The sequence below is a fragment of the Miniopterus natalensis genome, chromosome 20, assembly GCF_054644295.1.
Source record: "Miniopterus natalensis isolate mMinNat1 chromosome 20, mMinNat1.hap1, whole genome shotgun sequence".
NCBI lineage: Eukaryota > Metazoa > Chordata > Mammalia > Chiroptera > Miniopteridae > Miniopterus > Miniopterus natalensis.
The window spans coordinates 14,474,654-14,489,524 of record NC_142100.1 but is presented as its reverse complement, the minus strand read 5'-3'; the positions used below and the strand labels follow the sequence as shown (position 1 = coordinate 14,489,524).

General features: G+C 52.6%; 1 protein-coding gene across 1 annotated transcript in view; it reads left to right on the top strand.

The window, feature by feature from the left end:
* The first annotated feature begins 731 nt into the window (after positions 1–731).
* Positions 732–14,871, top strand: part of LOC107545219 (immunoglobulin lambda-1 light chain-like) — a 52,444-nt gene continuing 38,304 nt past the window's right edge. Inside the window, exons 1-3 of the mRNA XM_087828785.1 lie at positions 732–777; positions 881–1,099; positions 10,495–10,586. Of these exons, the coding sequence (XP_087684911.1) occupies positions 732–777; positions 881–1,099; positions 10,495–10,586 (357 nt within the window). The remainder of the gene's footprint in view (positions 778–880; positions 1,100–10,494; positions 10,587–14,871) is intronic.

The following is a 14,871-nucleotide window of genomic DNA, read 5'->3' as shown; positions in this document are numbered from 1 at the left end:
AGAAGGGACACAGTGAGGACAGAACACCTGGGAACAGAAGATAGGGTGGGGACTCAGGGACTCAGGAGGCCTGGGATGGGGGAGGAAGGAGGGCATGGGGCATGGAGAGGTGAGGGCAGGGCGGGGACTGAAAGGTCAGGCTCTGAGATCAGTCTCCTGGACTGGAGTCCTGATACAACATCACTGTCTTGGGGACTTTGGAAAAATTATTAACCTAGCAATGATGGCTCCTTCCTCATTAGACGGTGCCTTTAGCACAGGGATCATGTTGGATTACTGTGATGTGCGGTGAGGGTGTGCATGCAAAACACTCCCCGAGGGTCTGGCATCTATTAAGGGCTCAAAAATGGTCGCTAGGTTGAATTAGCTCCACACGGAGGATGACATTCACCCTTTGGGCACCAGAGGGCCCTGTGGATCTTGCCTCCGGAACTCTGATAGGTCTAATTCCCCTGGGCTGTGCTCAGTGCAAAGGGTGTTCTTTTTGGTAAAATTAACCCTCCACTCTGAAACCAACACCTGGACCCTCTTCTGATCTCAGGAGATTACCATCAGGAGGCCCTTAGGCTCAAAGTTGAGATAGGAGCTGAGACAGACAAGTGGGGAACAGAGACCAGATTTGCATTCAAGCTCCTCCCCTTGAGCTGCAAGAGGGACAATAAGACAGGAGCTGGGACAGGCCAGTGCCAGCTGGGCAGCCTCAGGACACAGCTCCCAGAGCGCCTCCCACCATGGACAGGCTTCCCTTCTACCTCCTGCCCCTGGTTTTCTCCACAGGTCAGTTTGTCCCTGGGCACGCAGGGGGCCTGCCCCTGATATTTCCCTCCAGGCGCAGTCCAGGCTGGGTGCACTCAGGTCGTCCTGTGTTTTCTGTTTGCAGGGCTCTGTGCTCTGCCTGTGCTGACCCAGCCCCCATCTGCTTCTGCCTCCCTGGGAGCCTCGGCCAAGCTCACCTGCACCCTGAGCAGTGAGCACAGCACCTACACCATTGCGTGGTATCAGCAACAGCCCGGGAAGGCCCCTCGGTATTTGATGTACGTTAGGAGTGATGGAAGCCACGGCAAGGGGGCCGGGATCCCCGATCGCTTCTCAGGCTCCAGCTCTGGGGCTGACCGTTATGTAACCATCTCCAACCTCCAGCCTGAGGACGAGGCGGAGTATATCTGTGGTGAGAAACATATAATTGATGGGCAGGTCGGTAAGCCACAGTGACACAGACAAAGGGGAATTGAGACTGAAGCCTCCCTTCCCCTGTCCCCAACTCCCCACAGGTCTGAATGATGTGCTCCCTGCCCGTCCCCAGAACCCTAAGATCATGACTCTTTTCCTTGCAAATCCCATCATCACACACCTCCTCCTGGTGATACAACTAAAAAGAGACAGATGCAGGTCATAATTTAGGTCATTTTGGTAAGACAACATTCTGTTTCTTCAATCATAGGCCTGTGGGAACAAAGTTGGGAAAGACACACCTAGCCAAGAAGGGAAAACATCCTGAGAGAGTGGCTGGGCTGAAATGACTGTGTCCCCAAGCGCCATCAGGCCTGTGATCCAATTTGGGGCTCTTGTCAGGGAAGAAACCTAGATCTTGGGGTTCCAATGGTGACTATGGAAGACATAGCAGTGAACGTCTTCACTCTGGGTGCAGCACAGTCTATGACGGGTCCTGTCAGGACTGAGGTTCAGCAGGAAACAGTTGGCTCTCAGGGAGGGCAGGACAGAGTTTGAAAGGGGTGCAGAGCTGGATCCAGTAGGGAGGTGGGTGCATGTTAGGAGGTCTGTGCAGGATCAACATGGAGCACAGCCCGAGGTAGATTCTCAGCTTGTGGTGCCAAGAAAAGCTCCACATCTGCGCACAGAACTTTTCTAGGGACAGACCAGGACCATGTCCACTGGGACAGCAGCAAGGCATGGGGGACAGTGGAGACTCACGTGGAAAACATGTGGACTCCTTTCCACTGGCGTCTCAAATACATTTTAAGGGAAAAACAGATTAGTGCACAGGTTGATTTTCTGCCAAGCTATTCTGGAATCTGAAATACCAGCAGCTTTCACACATGCCCATACCACTGAGTCAACATGGAGCAGCTGTATTCACCAACGAACCCGGACGCCTGGGCACTGGCATGACCAGGGTGGGAAGGACCTCAGGGCTGGTCCCCGGTAACTGATTCTGAGATGAAAGTCCTGGAGCTGACTGTGACCTGTGTGATTCCCAAGGGGACAGGAAAGAAGGAAGACACTGGTGTCTAGGGATGAAGGGACAGGGAGAGAGACTGACTCAGGGCTCGGACCTGCAGTGACCTCTGTCAGCCAAGGCAGCTGAAGTCACAGGGTCACAGGGCCATCGCCGCCCTGCCCACTCCAGTGAAGGGGTGTTCTCTACAGGGGCTGCAGAGACTTCGTCCCAAACACGGCTCCGCGGGCCCCTCTAGTGGGAGTTTCCTCCACCACTTACACTGCAGGAAAGGGCGTCGGGAGGACTGTAGGGAATTAGACCCAACCTCAGTGAGGACCACACCTTCCCCATGTCACCCGGGGCCTGTGGTGCCAGTAACGTGGAAGAAAGTCAGCAGTGGCCTCAGATGGACAGACAGAGGGACCACGTGTGTCAGTGAGGACACTGAGTGGAAGGGAGCAGATGCAGGTCATCCCTGCTGTGCTTAGATGCTGACCAGCCCGTGAGGGCGCTGCCACCACACATCCCAGGGCGCAGAGGGACCAAGGGACCAAGGGACAAGGATGAACCATTTCTTGAGGTCAGGGTTATGACAGGGTCAGGGTCTCAGTGACACCCCTGTCAGCGCTATCTCGTGAAAAGAGACTAATGAACCGTGTGAAGAACCATCCCTTACATTGTCTGTTTCTCACCTGTGGCTTTGGCGTCACAGCTACCAGGTGATCCTGAGACTAGAAAGTAAAGTTTACAGCAAAAGTTCTTGTGTGATATCGCTGGACCCCAATCTAGCTGGTAGAAGAAAAAGTAGTGCTTGTCTTGCCTGTGGCCTCAGCAGAGCCTCCAGAAGCAGCGGCTGAAGCAGGTCACAGGACCTGCCCACCAGGCCAGATGCAGCTGATGTGGCTGCGCATGGGACAGGGAGGCGGGGCAGGGCCCAGTGCCCTGAGGAGGTTGTGGGCCCCCTGCCTCCCTCTGCATCTCCCTCCCTCTCCCTCTGCATCTCCCTCCCTCCCTCCCTCCCTCCCTCCCTCCCTCCCTCCCTCCCTCCCTCCCTCCCTCCTTCCCTCCCTCCCTCCCTTCTCTCCCTCCCTCTCCTTCCCTCTCCTTCCCTCTCCCTCCATCTCTCTCTCTGGATTTTCTATTCTTACTGTCCCATTTAATCCTTCAGTTTATCTCTGTCGTCTGCTCTGTGTTTCTTTCTCATTAAGTCTGCCTTTAATTTTCGTCTTCACGGCATGTTTGTGAGAGTATCTGGCTCAATGTGATTTTATCCCAGGGGTAGGTTCATGTATCCACAACAGCGTCACGACACAAAAATCGTCCATCGCCACAAGGGCCCCTCGCCTTGTCCTGCTATATTTATAACAACACCCACCTCCTCCCTCTGAGGTGCCCGTTCCTGCCCCTAACCCCTGGCACCACTAATTAATTCCCCCTTTTGAAAACGTATTCTTTGCAGAAATGATCTACTGAAATAAAAAATGGAATCCTGCAGTCTGCAGCCCCTGGGACATGCTCTGGGGCGTATATATGTTCATGGCGTTGCCCGAAGAGCCTCTTCCTTCCCACCGCCGAGCAGATTGCCGACCCCGGGGCTCAGGGCCTAAGCGTCCCCCGGGAAGGGCATCTGGATGGTTCTACCTTTGCAGTGTCGTGCACGCGGTGCCGCGAACACGTCTGCGCAGTTTCTCTGCGCACATACGTTTTCACTTGTCTGAAATAAATGCCCAAGAGCGCAATTGCTGGGGCACATGTGTAACCACTGGTTTAGCTCCTTAAGAAGCCGCCAAACCCTTCCCCGAGCGTCTGTACCGTTTCAATCCCCATCAGTGATGCGCCAGCGCCCCTGTCCCTCCATGTCCTTGCCGTCACTGGGGGTGTCGCTCTGTTTCCTCTAGCCATTCTGACAGGTGCGTGACCATATCTCCTCGTTACTTCAACTTCCGTTTCCCTGATGGTTACTGAGGGACATCGTTCTGTGCCCTTCTTGCCATCTCTCTGGCCTCTTCCAGGGCATGTCTCTTCTTGCCCAATCTCCATTTTCTACACGCACTCTTTTACTTTTGTTATCCTTTTACCCTTTGGTGTTGAGAGTTCTTTTTCTATTTCAAGAGTAATGTTTCACTTGCTATTCAGTTTGCAAATCATTCCTCCCAGTCTACTGCCTGCTCTCGGCGTCCCCTTTAGACAGTTTCCCGAAGCAAAATATTAAGTTTAGTGTGGCCCAGTGTGGTCTAATTAATATTTCCCGTTAGGAATGATGTGCCTGGTGTCAGCAAGATTTTTTGCATCACTCTAGATGCCCATAAACCTTCTATGGGTTTTACTTTGCCCCCGAAAGAGAATGGAAAAAAATACAACTCCTGAGATGTCCATGACCGATTTCAGTGCGACTGACAGTGGAATCTGGCCTCTCACACACCAGCATGACCACTGTCCACTGACCTATAAGCACGCCCACCCCCATGGATGAGCGGGTCACCAGAGCAGGGCTGAGGGTTCTCCCCGAGCCCAGAGAGGCCCAGGGCTCAGCCTGAGGTGCGTGTGCAGCTGCTGGGTCAGGGTCAGCCCTGGCTCACTCGACACCACAGACAGTTCTGGGGAACCTGGGCACAGGCCTGGAGGGAGGACCCCGATTTGAATTCTCCATAAGCCCAGCTGTTCTCTGCTCAGCTGGAGCCAGTCAACAAGGTCACAGCAGGAAGGAGGAGATTTGCATGAGGAGCCCCTTGCAGAGGATAAGAGAGGCCCAGAGACCACATCCCCAGCTGTGGGCTCAGAGGCAGAACCTGGGGCATCTCCACCATGGCCTGGACCCCTCTCCTGCTCCCCCTGCTCACTTTCTGCACAGGTGCTGCCCCTAGGCCCTGCCTGTAGGCTCAGCCCCCACTGGAGCCTGAGCTGGACCTGCACAGACCCTGAGCACAGTCCAGGCACAGCCTTGGGATGGAGCCTACTAGGCTTGAGACCTTATGCTCAAGCCCCCTCTCCTCTCCTCTCTTCTCTTACAGGCTCTGTGGCCTCCTATGAGCTGACCCAGTCACCTTCTTTGTCAGTGGCCCCGGGAGAGACGGCCAGCATCAGCTGCACTGGAGATTTACTGGATAAAGAATATACTTACTGGTACCAGCAGAAGCCAGGCCAGGTCCCTGTGCTGGTCATTAGAAAGGACAGCGAGCGGCCTTCGGGGATCCCTGACCGATTCTCTGGCTCCAGCTCAGGGAAGACAAACACCCTGACCATCAGCGGGGTCCTAGCTGAGGACGAGGCTGACTATTACTGTCAGTCATGGGACAGCAGTGGTAATGCTCACAGTGACACAGACAGATGGGGAAGTGAGACACAAACCCCCTGCGCCTTCTGTTTCACACTTTCCTCCAGCCCTAGGTGGACTATACCCGAAGCCAGGAGCAGGTCTGTCCAGGTCCCCAGGTCTGGGATGCCCAGCCTGCCCCCTCCTCCAGCCCTAGGTGGACTATACCCGAAGCCAGGAGCAGGTCTGTCCAGGTCCCCAGGTCTGGGATGCCCAGCCTGCCCCCTCCTCCAGCCCTAGGTGGACTATACCCGAAGCCAGGAGCAGGTCTGTCCAGGTCCCCAGGTCTGGGATGCCCAGCCTGCCCCCTCCTCCAGCCCTAGGTGGACTATACCCGAAGCCAGGAGCAGGTCTGTCCAGGTGCCCAGGTCTCGGATGCCCAGCCTGCCCCCTCCTGCAGCCTCAGGCAGCTCTGCAGAGGGTGGCTCAGGAATGGGTTCAGTCCACACGACAGGCTGTCCTGCTATTCCCTGGGCCTGGGTATGAGTTGGAGACAGAGGGCCTCAGTGGAAGGACACACAGAGGGAGACGTACAAACAGTGGTAATGGACCCTGAATGTCCTTTTAATGTTCACTGGGCCACACGTTGGTCAAATGTCCTGAATTTCTCCCGAGATCTACCCAGATCATCTGAGCTCATGAAGCCCCAGGATCTTGGCAGCCTGGGTTCTGAACAGACCAAGGCCAGGCACTGGACACTGAGGAGCCCTCCCAGCTCCCTCCTCAGGGCTCGCCCCTCCCATGCTTGGTGGGACCTGGCAGCTCACGGCTGTGCCCTCCCTGGGAGGTGCTGCTGTGGTAGAGGACTGCCTGCCCCAAGGCCATGCCCCTGTCAGAGTGAAGCTCAGGCCTAATGACCACCTGAGGCCAGGATCCCAAACCCCTACCTCAGCTCAGGATGACCTTGCAGGTCTTTCCAGCTGAGTCCTCAATTGTCACAACATGGCAGGTCACCCATTCCTGCCTCTCACATTTACTTCCAGAGAGATCACTCCCAAAGCCTCCTGCATGCAATTCTTCACCTCCCAGTTGTTTTTTGGGAACTGCAAATTTGATCACCACATTGTGGGAGCAAGATCCCCGGGGCCAAAAAAGAACCAAAAGTGTTCTAATTTCCATGAAACCTGGGATCCCACAGATCCAACAACCTCAACAAATCCCCCCTCCCACAAAAACATACAGGAGACATCAACACAGTCATAATCAAATTCCTTAAGTCCAGCCTGGGAGAGAAAATCATAAAAGCATCTGAGAGAAGAGACACGTTCTCTAGAGGGAAAGAAACAGCAACATTAGGGCAGGTCTCTCCTCAAAAGCAACACACACGAGGGGAGAGTGGAGCGATGTCCTTAGAAAACTAAAAGGAAAGACAAAGTAACAAAACCCGTCCACTTTCAAGTCTATACCCAGTGAAAATGTCTTTCAAAAGAGAAGGAGAAGAAAAGTTTCTCAGACACACGAAACTGAGAGAATCGATCAGCTGCAGACCCTCAGGGTGGGAATGAACAAGGACAGGCCTCAGACGGGAAGGGAATCCAGGCAAAGAAGTGCTAACTACGTGGATGAGTATAGAAACTTTCATCAGATTAAACCCTATAGACAATATCACTGTTAAAGCGGAAAACACAATAACAAGGCATGTTGTGGTTTATAATGCAGGTCAGGGCCAAGGGAGGACAGCGGGCCCTCACAGGATTGAGAGGAAGAACCTGTTCTGATAAACAGAGGTGTCCATCACTCAAAAGGATGTCGGGTCCAACGTGAGCTTTTCTCCCAAGTTCACAATTTAGGGAGCAGGAGCGCCCTGCTGTCAGAATTCCCCGAGTCACACAGAGGCTCCTGGGCGCCTTGCTGTGCAAACCCGCAGGGAAGCAGCAGCCCCTGTGCACAGACAGTCCTGAGGCTCCCCTGCTTGCTCACCTCACTGACCCAGGACAGCGGCCACATCGCAGGGCCTCCACCTTCCCCTGGGCCCTCCTCCAGCTCCTCTGACTCCCGGGCCCGTGTGTGTTCAGTGGGGCGCCAAACCCTGTGCCACATCCCTTCACGTTGTAAGTTTGCACCACAGGGGACCTGAACTGGTTTAGGATCACAAGCCCCTTAGCTTCTCCCTGCCCTTCATCCACAGACAAACCAGACCCTCCCCACAGGGCACTGACTCTGCTGGCCCCAAACTCACTTCCTGTTGCTGGTTCCATCCCCCCACCCCGAGGGCAGCGTCAGGGTCACCTCAGGAGAGGCCGCCTCCCTCTCCCCATGTGTGAGCACTCGCCCAGTCTCAGCTAATTATCAGCACAGCACCAACAGCTGCACAAGAGCTTCCCTCGAATTATTTTCATTGATCGATGGATTGATTTGTGCTGATTATTTCCCTCCCTAGTCTGGAATTTTTAAATGCAAGTCATACACGTGACAGTCAGGGGCATGAACAGACAGGGGCCAATGATTCTCCTACAGCAGGAAGTCTGGGCTCACATGGTTGTTCCCCAGATGCTCACACATCCCAGATCTTTCTGTTTCTGTTCCTCCATCCCCACTCTAGAGGCTCCACTTGCACTCTCCCATCCAAGTACTAACCAGGCCCGATCCACTTGCATTCTTGTTGCAGACACACCTCCGATGGCTGCTGCAGCTCCAGCTGTCACAGCCAGGTTCAAGAGGACAGACACCGCATAAGCCCAGTCTGTGTTTTTCCTTCAGAAGAGAGAAAGTTCCTCGGGGATAAGCCCAGCTGGGTGACACACCCATGGGCCAATGCTGTGCCACAAGGTCAATTCTGGCCAAGGGGGACCTGAGAATAGCGATTGTCAGGCTTTCAAATAAGTATAGAGAAGAAGATACAGCTAGAGGATGGTGATGAACATCTGCAGTGTCGCCAGTGCAAGTGTGTTCACTATGTTGCCACCCACAGGATGGAAACTCTGAGACGGGGATGGTGTCTGGTTCACACTGGTTTCCCAGGATGGGATGTCGGCCAGGCAAGGTGGGCCTGAGTCAGTGTGTGTTGGGTGAATGTTCTCCTGTCTTGGTCTCTGGAGCAGTATCTCCCATGTTCTGTTTTGACCCTGAACCAGCAGCCAGCACAGGGAGAGTCAGTCCCTGAGTCCTGTGTCCCCCAGTCCAAGCCACAGAACCCACCACCCCAGAGATGTCTGCCGTGATGCTTCAGGTGGCCACTGCCCCTCCTCCAAATGAATCTGTTGGGATTATCCGAGGTGCTCTGAGGCTCTTGTGCCAGGTCTTGAGGCAGGCAGTGCAGTGGCCATGTGGGGAACAGCAGTTGTTCCCTGGGACCAGCAGTTCATGGATCATGGAGTTACCACCTAAGTAGTGGGTTCAGAATCTGCACCTGGACAGAGGACACACCTGCACCTCCAGCAGCCACTGTTGACAGCCACCAGGGGGCAGCAGAGACCACCTGGCCAAGCCTCCTGGAGACTGGGTGGGCCTGGAGCGTGAGCTACTCTAACATTCACGGAGATAGCTCACCACCACCCCACAAAAAGTCGTAGGTTTTCTGCGGTATCACCTTTGACCCGATGTGACACTCCGACTGTCTCTCTCAGCCTTGGTTCTTGTAGAATTTGCCTAATTCTCTAGCACAGGTCCAGGTACTTCATTCCTCTGCAGACCACTTCATTTCTGCTAAAACAATGTAACTGTCACACCTTTCCAGGCACTGAATCTGTCCTTGGAACTAGCACACACTGGGGACACTTAGACACAGCATCTCTGACCTGCCCCGGAGCTCTCACCAAGCATAGAAACACACAGCACCTCAGTGGGTCCTATAGACTGTGGCTCAATAAAAAAATGAGTAAAAGACAGGCTAAAAACACCATGTGCCATTAGCAAGGTGGGAATTTTCTTCAGGTCCGATGCTCACAACCAGGGACTGGGTGGGACACTGCCCTGCCCTCAGGCTCCCGTGCTCACCTCTCCAGGTAACATTCTCTAGTGTGTGCAGAACATGCAGACAGACCACCTCTGAGCTCTGCTGTGGATAGGCCAGGCCAGCCCAGGAGTGAGGCCATGAACAGCCTGGGGTGGACAGGTCTGCCCCACATAGGGCACCAGAATGAATCAGAATCCCCACAGCTGAGGGTGGACCTCCAGGGCCTCCCCTCCCCTCCCCTCCCCTCCCCTCCCCTCCCCTCCCCTCCCCTCCCCTCCCCTCCCCTCCCCTCCCCTCCCCTCCCCTCCCCTCCCCTCCCCTCCCCTTCCCTCCCTGTGTCCCTTGAGACTGAGTCTTTCTCTGACCACAAAGCCCCTCAGGCAGGCCCTGCACCCTGGCTGATTTGCATCCCCGCAGCTCTCTCCACTAGAGGATAAGAGAGGCCTGGGAGGAAACCTGCCCAGCCTCGGCCTCAGGGAGCAGAATCGGGCACCCCTACCATGGCCTGGACCCCTCTCCTCCTGGGCCTCCTGGCTCACTGCACAGGTGCCGCACCCAGGCTCACACCCACCCCAGCCCAGGGCCCTGGACAAGCCTGGCCCTGACTCTGAGCTCAGCAGGGCGCTGCCTGTGGGGGCAGGATGCTCCTGACCCTGCTGCTGGCTGTGGGGCTGGTGGGGTGAACCCCCACTGTGCTCACTGGCTCTGAGGGAGCCTGAGGCACAGGGGTTTTCGCCTTGTTCAGTGGGGCCATCCACCAGCCAGGCCCACAGGCTGCTGAGGCTGAGACTGATGAGAGGGCTGCCCTGAGGACAGAGACTGCCTGGAGCTCAGGCCAGGCCAGGCAGGGGGGTTTCCTAGACATGAGCCCCTCAGCCACAATCTAACCTCTCCTGCCCCCTCTTGCAGGCTCTGTGGCCTCCTATGAGCTGACACAGCCATCCTCGGTCTCCGTGAGCCTCGGGGAGACGGCCAGGATCTCCTGCGGTGGAAACAGCATTGGAAGTAAAAGTGTTCACTGGTACCAGCAGAAGCCAGGCCAGGCCCCCGTGCTGGTCATCTATAATGATAACAACCGGCCCTCGGGGATCCCTGACCGATTCTCAGGCTCCAACTCGGGGAACACGGCCACCCTGACCATCAGCGGGGTGCAGGCCCAGGACGAGGCCGACTATTACTGTCAGGTGTGGGATAGCAGTGCTAAAGCTCACAGTGACACAGGCAGATGTGGAAGTGAGACAAAAACCTCCTTCTCTGTCACACTCTCCTTCAGCCCCAGGGGACAGAGACAAAGCCATGAATAGGCTCTGCCCAGGTCCCATTTCTGAGGTCTCTGAGCTGTCCCCTCCTTCAGCCTCAGGCAGCTCTGCAGAGGGTGGGACAAAACTGCATTCAGGGCTGGCGGGACTGAGGTTCCTGGAGTGTCTGGGCCGCAGTGTCATTTCTGGAAAGAGGGCCTGAATAAAGGACCGACTGACGGAATTCCGAGTCCATAAGCAACAGCCCTTGAATTTCTACACAACGGTGACTGGGCCCCTCCTTGGAAGAGTTTTCTGGATTAATCCCCAGAAACTCCCAGCTCAGCTGAGCTCCTCGGGCCCAGGCTCCATGGCAGCCCAGCACTCTGCATGGAGCAAACTAGCGTCTGACACCCCCTCCCACAGCTGCTGGGTCCCCTGGTGATCCCAGCTGTGCCCTCACTGGGAGGTACCATTGAGCCTGAGAATTGCCTCCCGCAACATTATGCCCTTTCCCTGAGAGTGACTGAGGCCCAGTGACAGCCTGCTGCCCACCCAGATGCCAAGGCCCTGCCTCAGTTCACAGTGACCTTGCAGCCTCTAGTCGAGTCCTCAATTGCCACCACATTGCCGGTCTGCCCAGTGTTGCCTCCCAAGCTTCCTTGCAGAGAGATCACCCCAAAGCTTCTTGCACGTGGCTCTCCAAGTCGCGGTGTGCTTCCAAGGGAACCAAAGACAAAAGAAAAGTCTAGAAGGCAGAGATCGAAGAGGCCAGAGCTGCACACAGAGCTCTCTGGGGGTCTGCAAATGTTCCTAAAAGGACTGATGAACACATGTGGGAGGAAACCATGTGAGAATGGGGAAAAAACCACCCAGGACATTAGAGGGAACATTCCACAGAGTCAACACACTATCACATCGCCAGTGTGCCCCAGTCGGAGGGGAGAAGCTCCTCATTAAGGTCAGTGAGTCAGGAGAGCTTTCCTCAGTGGCTGGAAAACTAGCCCCAGACTAGAATCTGCTCTGGTGCCATGGAAAAGAGTAACAGTAAGTTGAGGAAGAATAGAAAGGTGTCCAAGTAACTTCATTGAATCCAAAAATGAAAACAAGCAAAAGTATCACAACACCTGGAAACCTATCAAAAATTTCCTACAAAGAATCAGCAAAACATGAGCCATTACAATGACAAAACTCAGTTCATCCAACCTGGCCCTGAAATTGCCCCTGGGATGTAATTTGCAGACACGGGTACAAGGATGTTATTTATAAGTATACATCACTTGTTCATGAGGGTAGAGGAAACACTGAGCATGTTAAATGGAGACACGGAACATTAAAAAGCCATACAGATTTAAACTTCTACAAACAAAAACTACCATATCTGAGATTCAAAAACACACCGTTTGAGGTTCACAGCAGATTAGATGCTGCAGAGGAAAAGATTAGTGAACTTGACAAAATGCGATGGAAGATACTCAACATGAAACACAAAGATAAAATGACAGAAAAACAACCTGAACATCTTTGAGTTATAGGACAACATCAAATGGCCCGAATGTGTATAATTTGGGGCACTGAACGGGAAAAGTTGTGGGGTGTGGCGGGATGACTAGAAACACTATTTGAAGCAATAAAGAACACAATATTCCATACTGGATAAACTATAAATTCACACACCCACGAACCTCACAAAGTCAAGCATGGAAAAGAGAGAGAGAGAGAAAGAGGGAAGACCAAGACATTTCATTGTAAGATTGCTTGAAGGGAAGACGATCTTTCAAGCAGCCAGGGAGAAACTGCCGAGGAGCAGACGGAGTGGGGAGAGGAGATTGCTCGTGTAAACCAGTGCAAGCAAGAGGCGCGGGAAATATCTTTCAAATGATAACAGAAAAGAACCCTGAGTTCCTTGTGCAGGTCAAATCTCTCTCAGAGTTGAACTTGAAAACAACAGCAACTGTCTCAGACATAAAACTCACAGAATTAATCACCCACAGACATTTGCCACTGAAAATAGTCAGACACTGTCAGACGGAAGGAAAATGACCCAGCCAGATGGAAAGGGTCAGCCAAGAAGGAAAGGAAGAGCCTCAGATATGGGACCTATGTGGGTAAAGGTTGACATAGAAGATAGGATATCAAAAGTGAGGAAAAAGAAGGTGGAATATAGATAGAAATATGTATTTCTAGAGATCAAAATATAACCGACCTAGAATATATTGAACCACATTATAGAGCAATCAGAACGCAGACAGACAAAACAGCCCCTTAATAGCAGAATCCACATCCTCAAGGACACACGGAACGTTCCCCAAGATACATCATATTCTACGACATAAAAAAGATCAATACATTGAAAAAGATAGATAGAAATAACACAACGTATTTTCTCCGAACAAAATGGAATAAAATTAGAAATCAATTTAAAAATTTAGAGCCCTGGCCGGTGTGGTCAGTGGTTAGAGAGCCGGCCTGCTCGCCAATGGTCTGGGGCTTCTGTTCCAGGGCAGGGGCGCCAACCTGGGCTGTAGGCTCGGTCCCTAGTCCGGGGGCCAGGGGGCAGCCGATCGATGGTTTCCTCTCCCATTGTTCCTTCTCTCTCCCTCTCCCTTCCTCTATCTCTAAAAAAAAAAAAGTCAATTAAAAAATAATTATTTTATTATTTTATTATTTTATTTTATTTTATTTTAAATATGTCTTTATTGATTTCAGAGAGAGGAAGGGAGAGAGAGGGAGAGAAACATCCATGATGAGAGTCACTGATCGGCCGCCTCCTGCACGCCCCCCACTGGGGATGGAGCCCCCAGCCCGGGCATGTGCCCCGACTGGGAATCGGACCCTGACCTCCTGGATCATAAGCCGATGCTCATCTGCTGAGCCACAGTGGCCGGGCAAAATTTGTTTACTTTTATCTGCCAGTGGACAGCAAATTTTCACTTTAGTCAGATGATTTTTTAAAAATTAGTTTTTGTGCAAACATAAAGGTAGCAATTATGTGATTTTGCACAGTCAAGTTTTTAGATTAGTGGTAAAAAGTATTAGAAAACAAATTGATCAACTATAAAGGTTACTTAGAACTCAATACATTTGATGTAGTTATCACACAGTTTAATATGTAGCAAAAATGTACGCTTGATATTTCTGAACTGTTGTTAATTTTTCTCCTGTGTTCTACCAACTAAAACAACGTTAGAAATGCATCTTTATAAATGGGCACTAATTGATCTTCGAAATAGCTTAGTAAGGGACTATATAGAATGTTTATAATAAAGCCATATGTTTATGTGTGGATTTAAAATTTTTAAACAATCATTTAATGACTCATTTTATTTTACCTTGGTGGATATAAACTGCTCTTTCAGTTATACAAATCAGATCTGAGGTATGGCAAGAGAGATTCCGTTGAACTGTTGTGCTGAACTGTGGGGAAATGTAAATCTTTTCCACGGTGTCTATCAATGTGAAATAAAATTTAATTCTGGAAAAAAAAAGAATGGTTTCAGTGCAAGAACACACATAAGACCATCAGAGGCAAGAACAGGCAGGGGCCTCTCTTCATCCTGCAGCAATAAGTCGGGTCAGAGGGCTGCTCCCGGACACTCCCCAGTTCCTTGAGCTCCCAGGTCTTTCTCACTTTCTGTTTCACCATCCCTACCGTTGAGGTTTTGCTTCCTTCCTCTTAACACCTCCCAATGGCCATGGCAGCTCCAACTGTCACACTCACATTCAAGAGGGAAGGAGCTGCACGCATCCACTCTGTTTCTTTCCTTCACTAGAAAATTAATTTCTTGAAAGAAATCACCCAACAGAACCTTACACCCCTTGGGCCACGGCTGGGTCACATGGTCAACCCGCCACCCTGGGAACTGGAAAGGGTGTCCAGCTTTTCAATAAGTAGAGGGGGCAATGCACAGGTGGAAGGTGGTGGGAACTGCCTACTGTGACTGCAAACCCAGCGTGTCACTGAACTGCCCCACCCACAGGAAAGGGACTCCATTCAAGCAGGGACTGTGTCTTTTCATGCTGAACTCCCAGGACAAAATGTGTCGGCCCAAGTGGGTCTGAATAAGCATTTGCTGGATGGACGTTCTCCTGTCTCTGTCTTTGGTGGAGTAGCCACAGCTGCCCCGCGTTAGCCCTGTGCCCTCAGCCGGCACCAAGAAGACCCATCCCAAGTTCCGTGTCCCCAGTGCCAAGTCCCAGGATCCCCCTGATGACTACCCAGGACCCTCAGGTACCTGCAGATTGC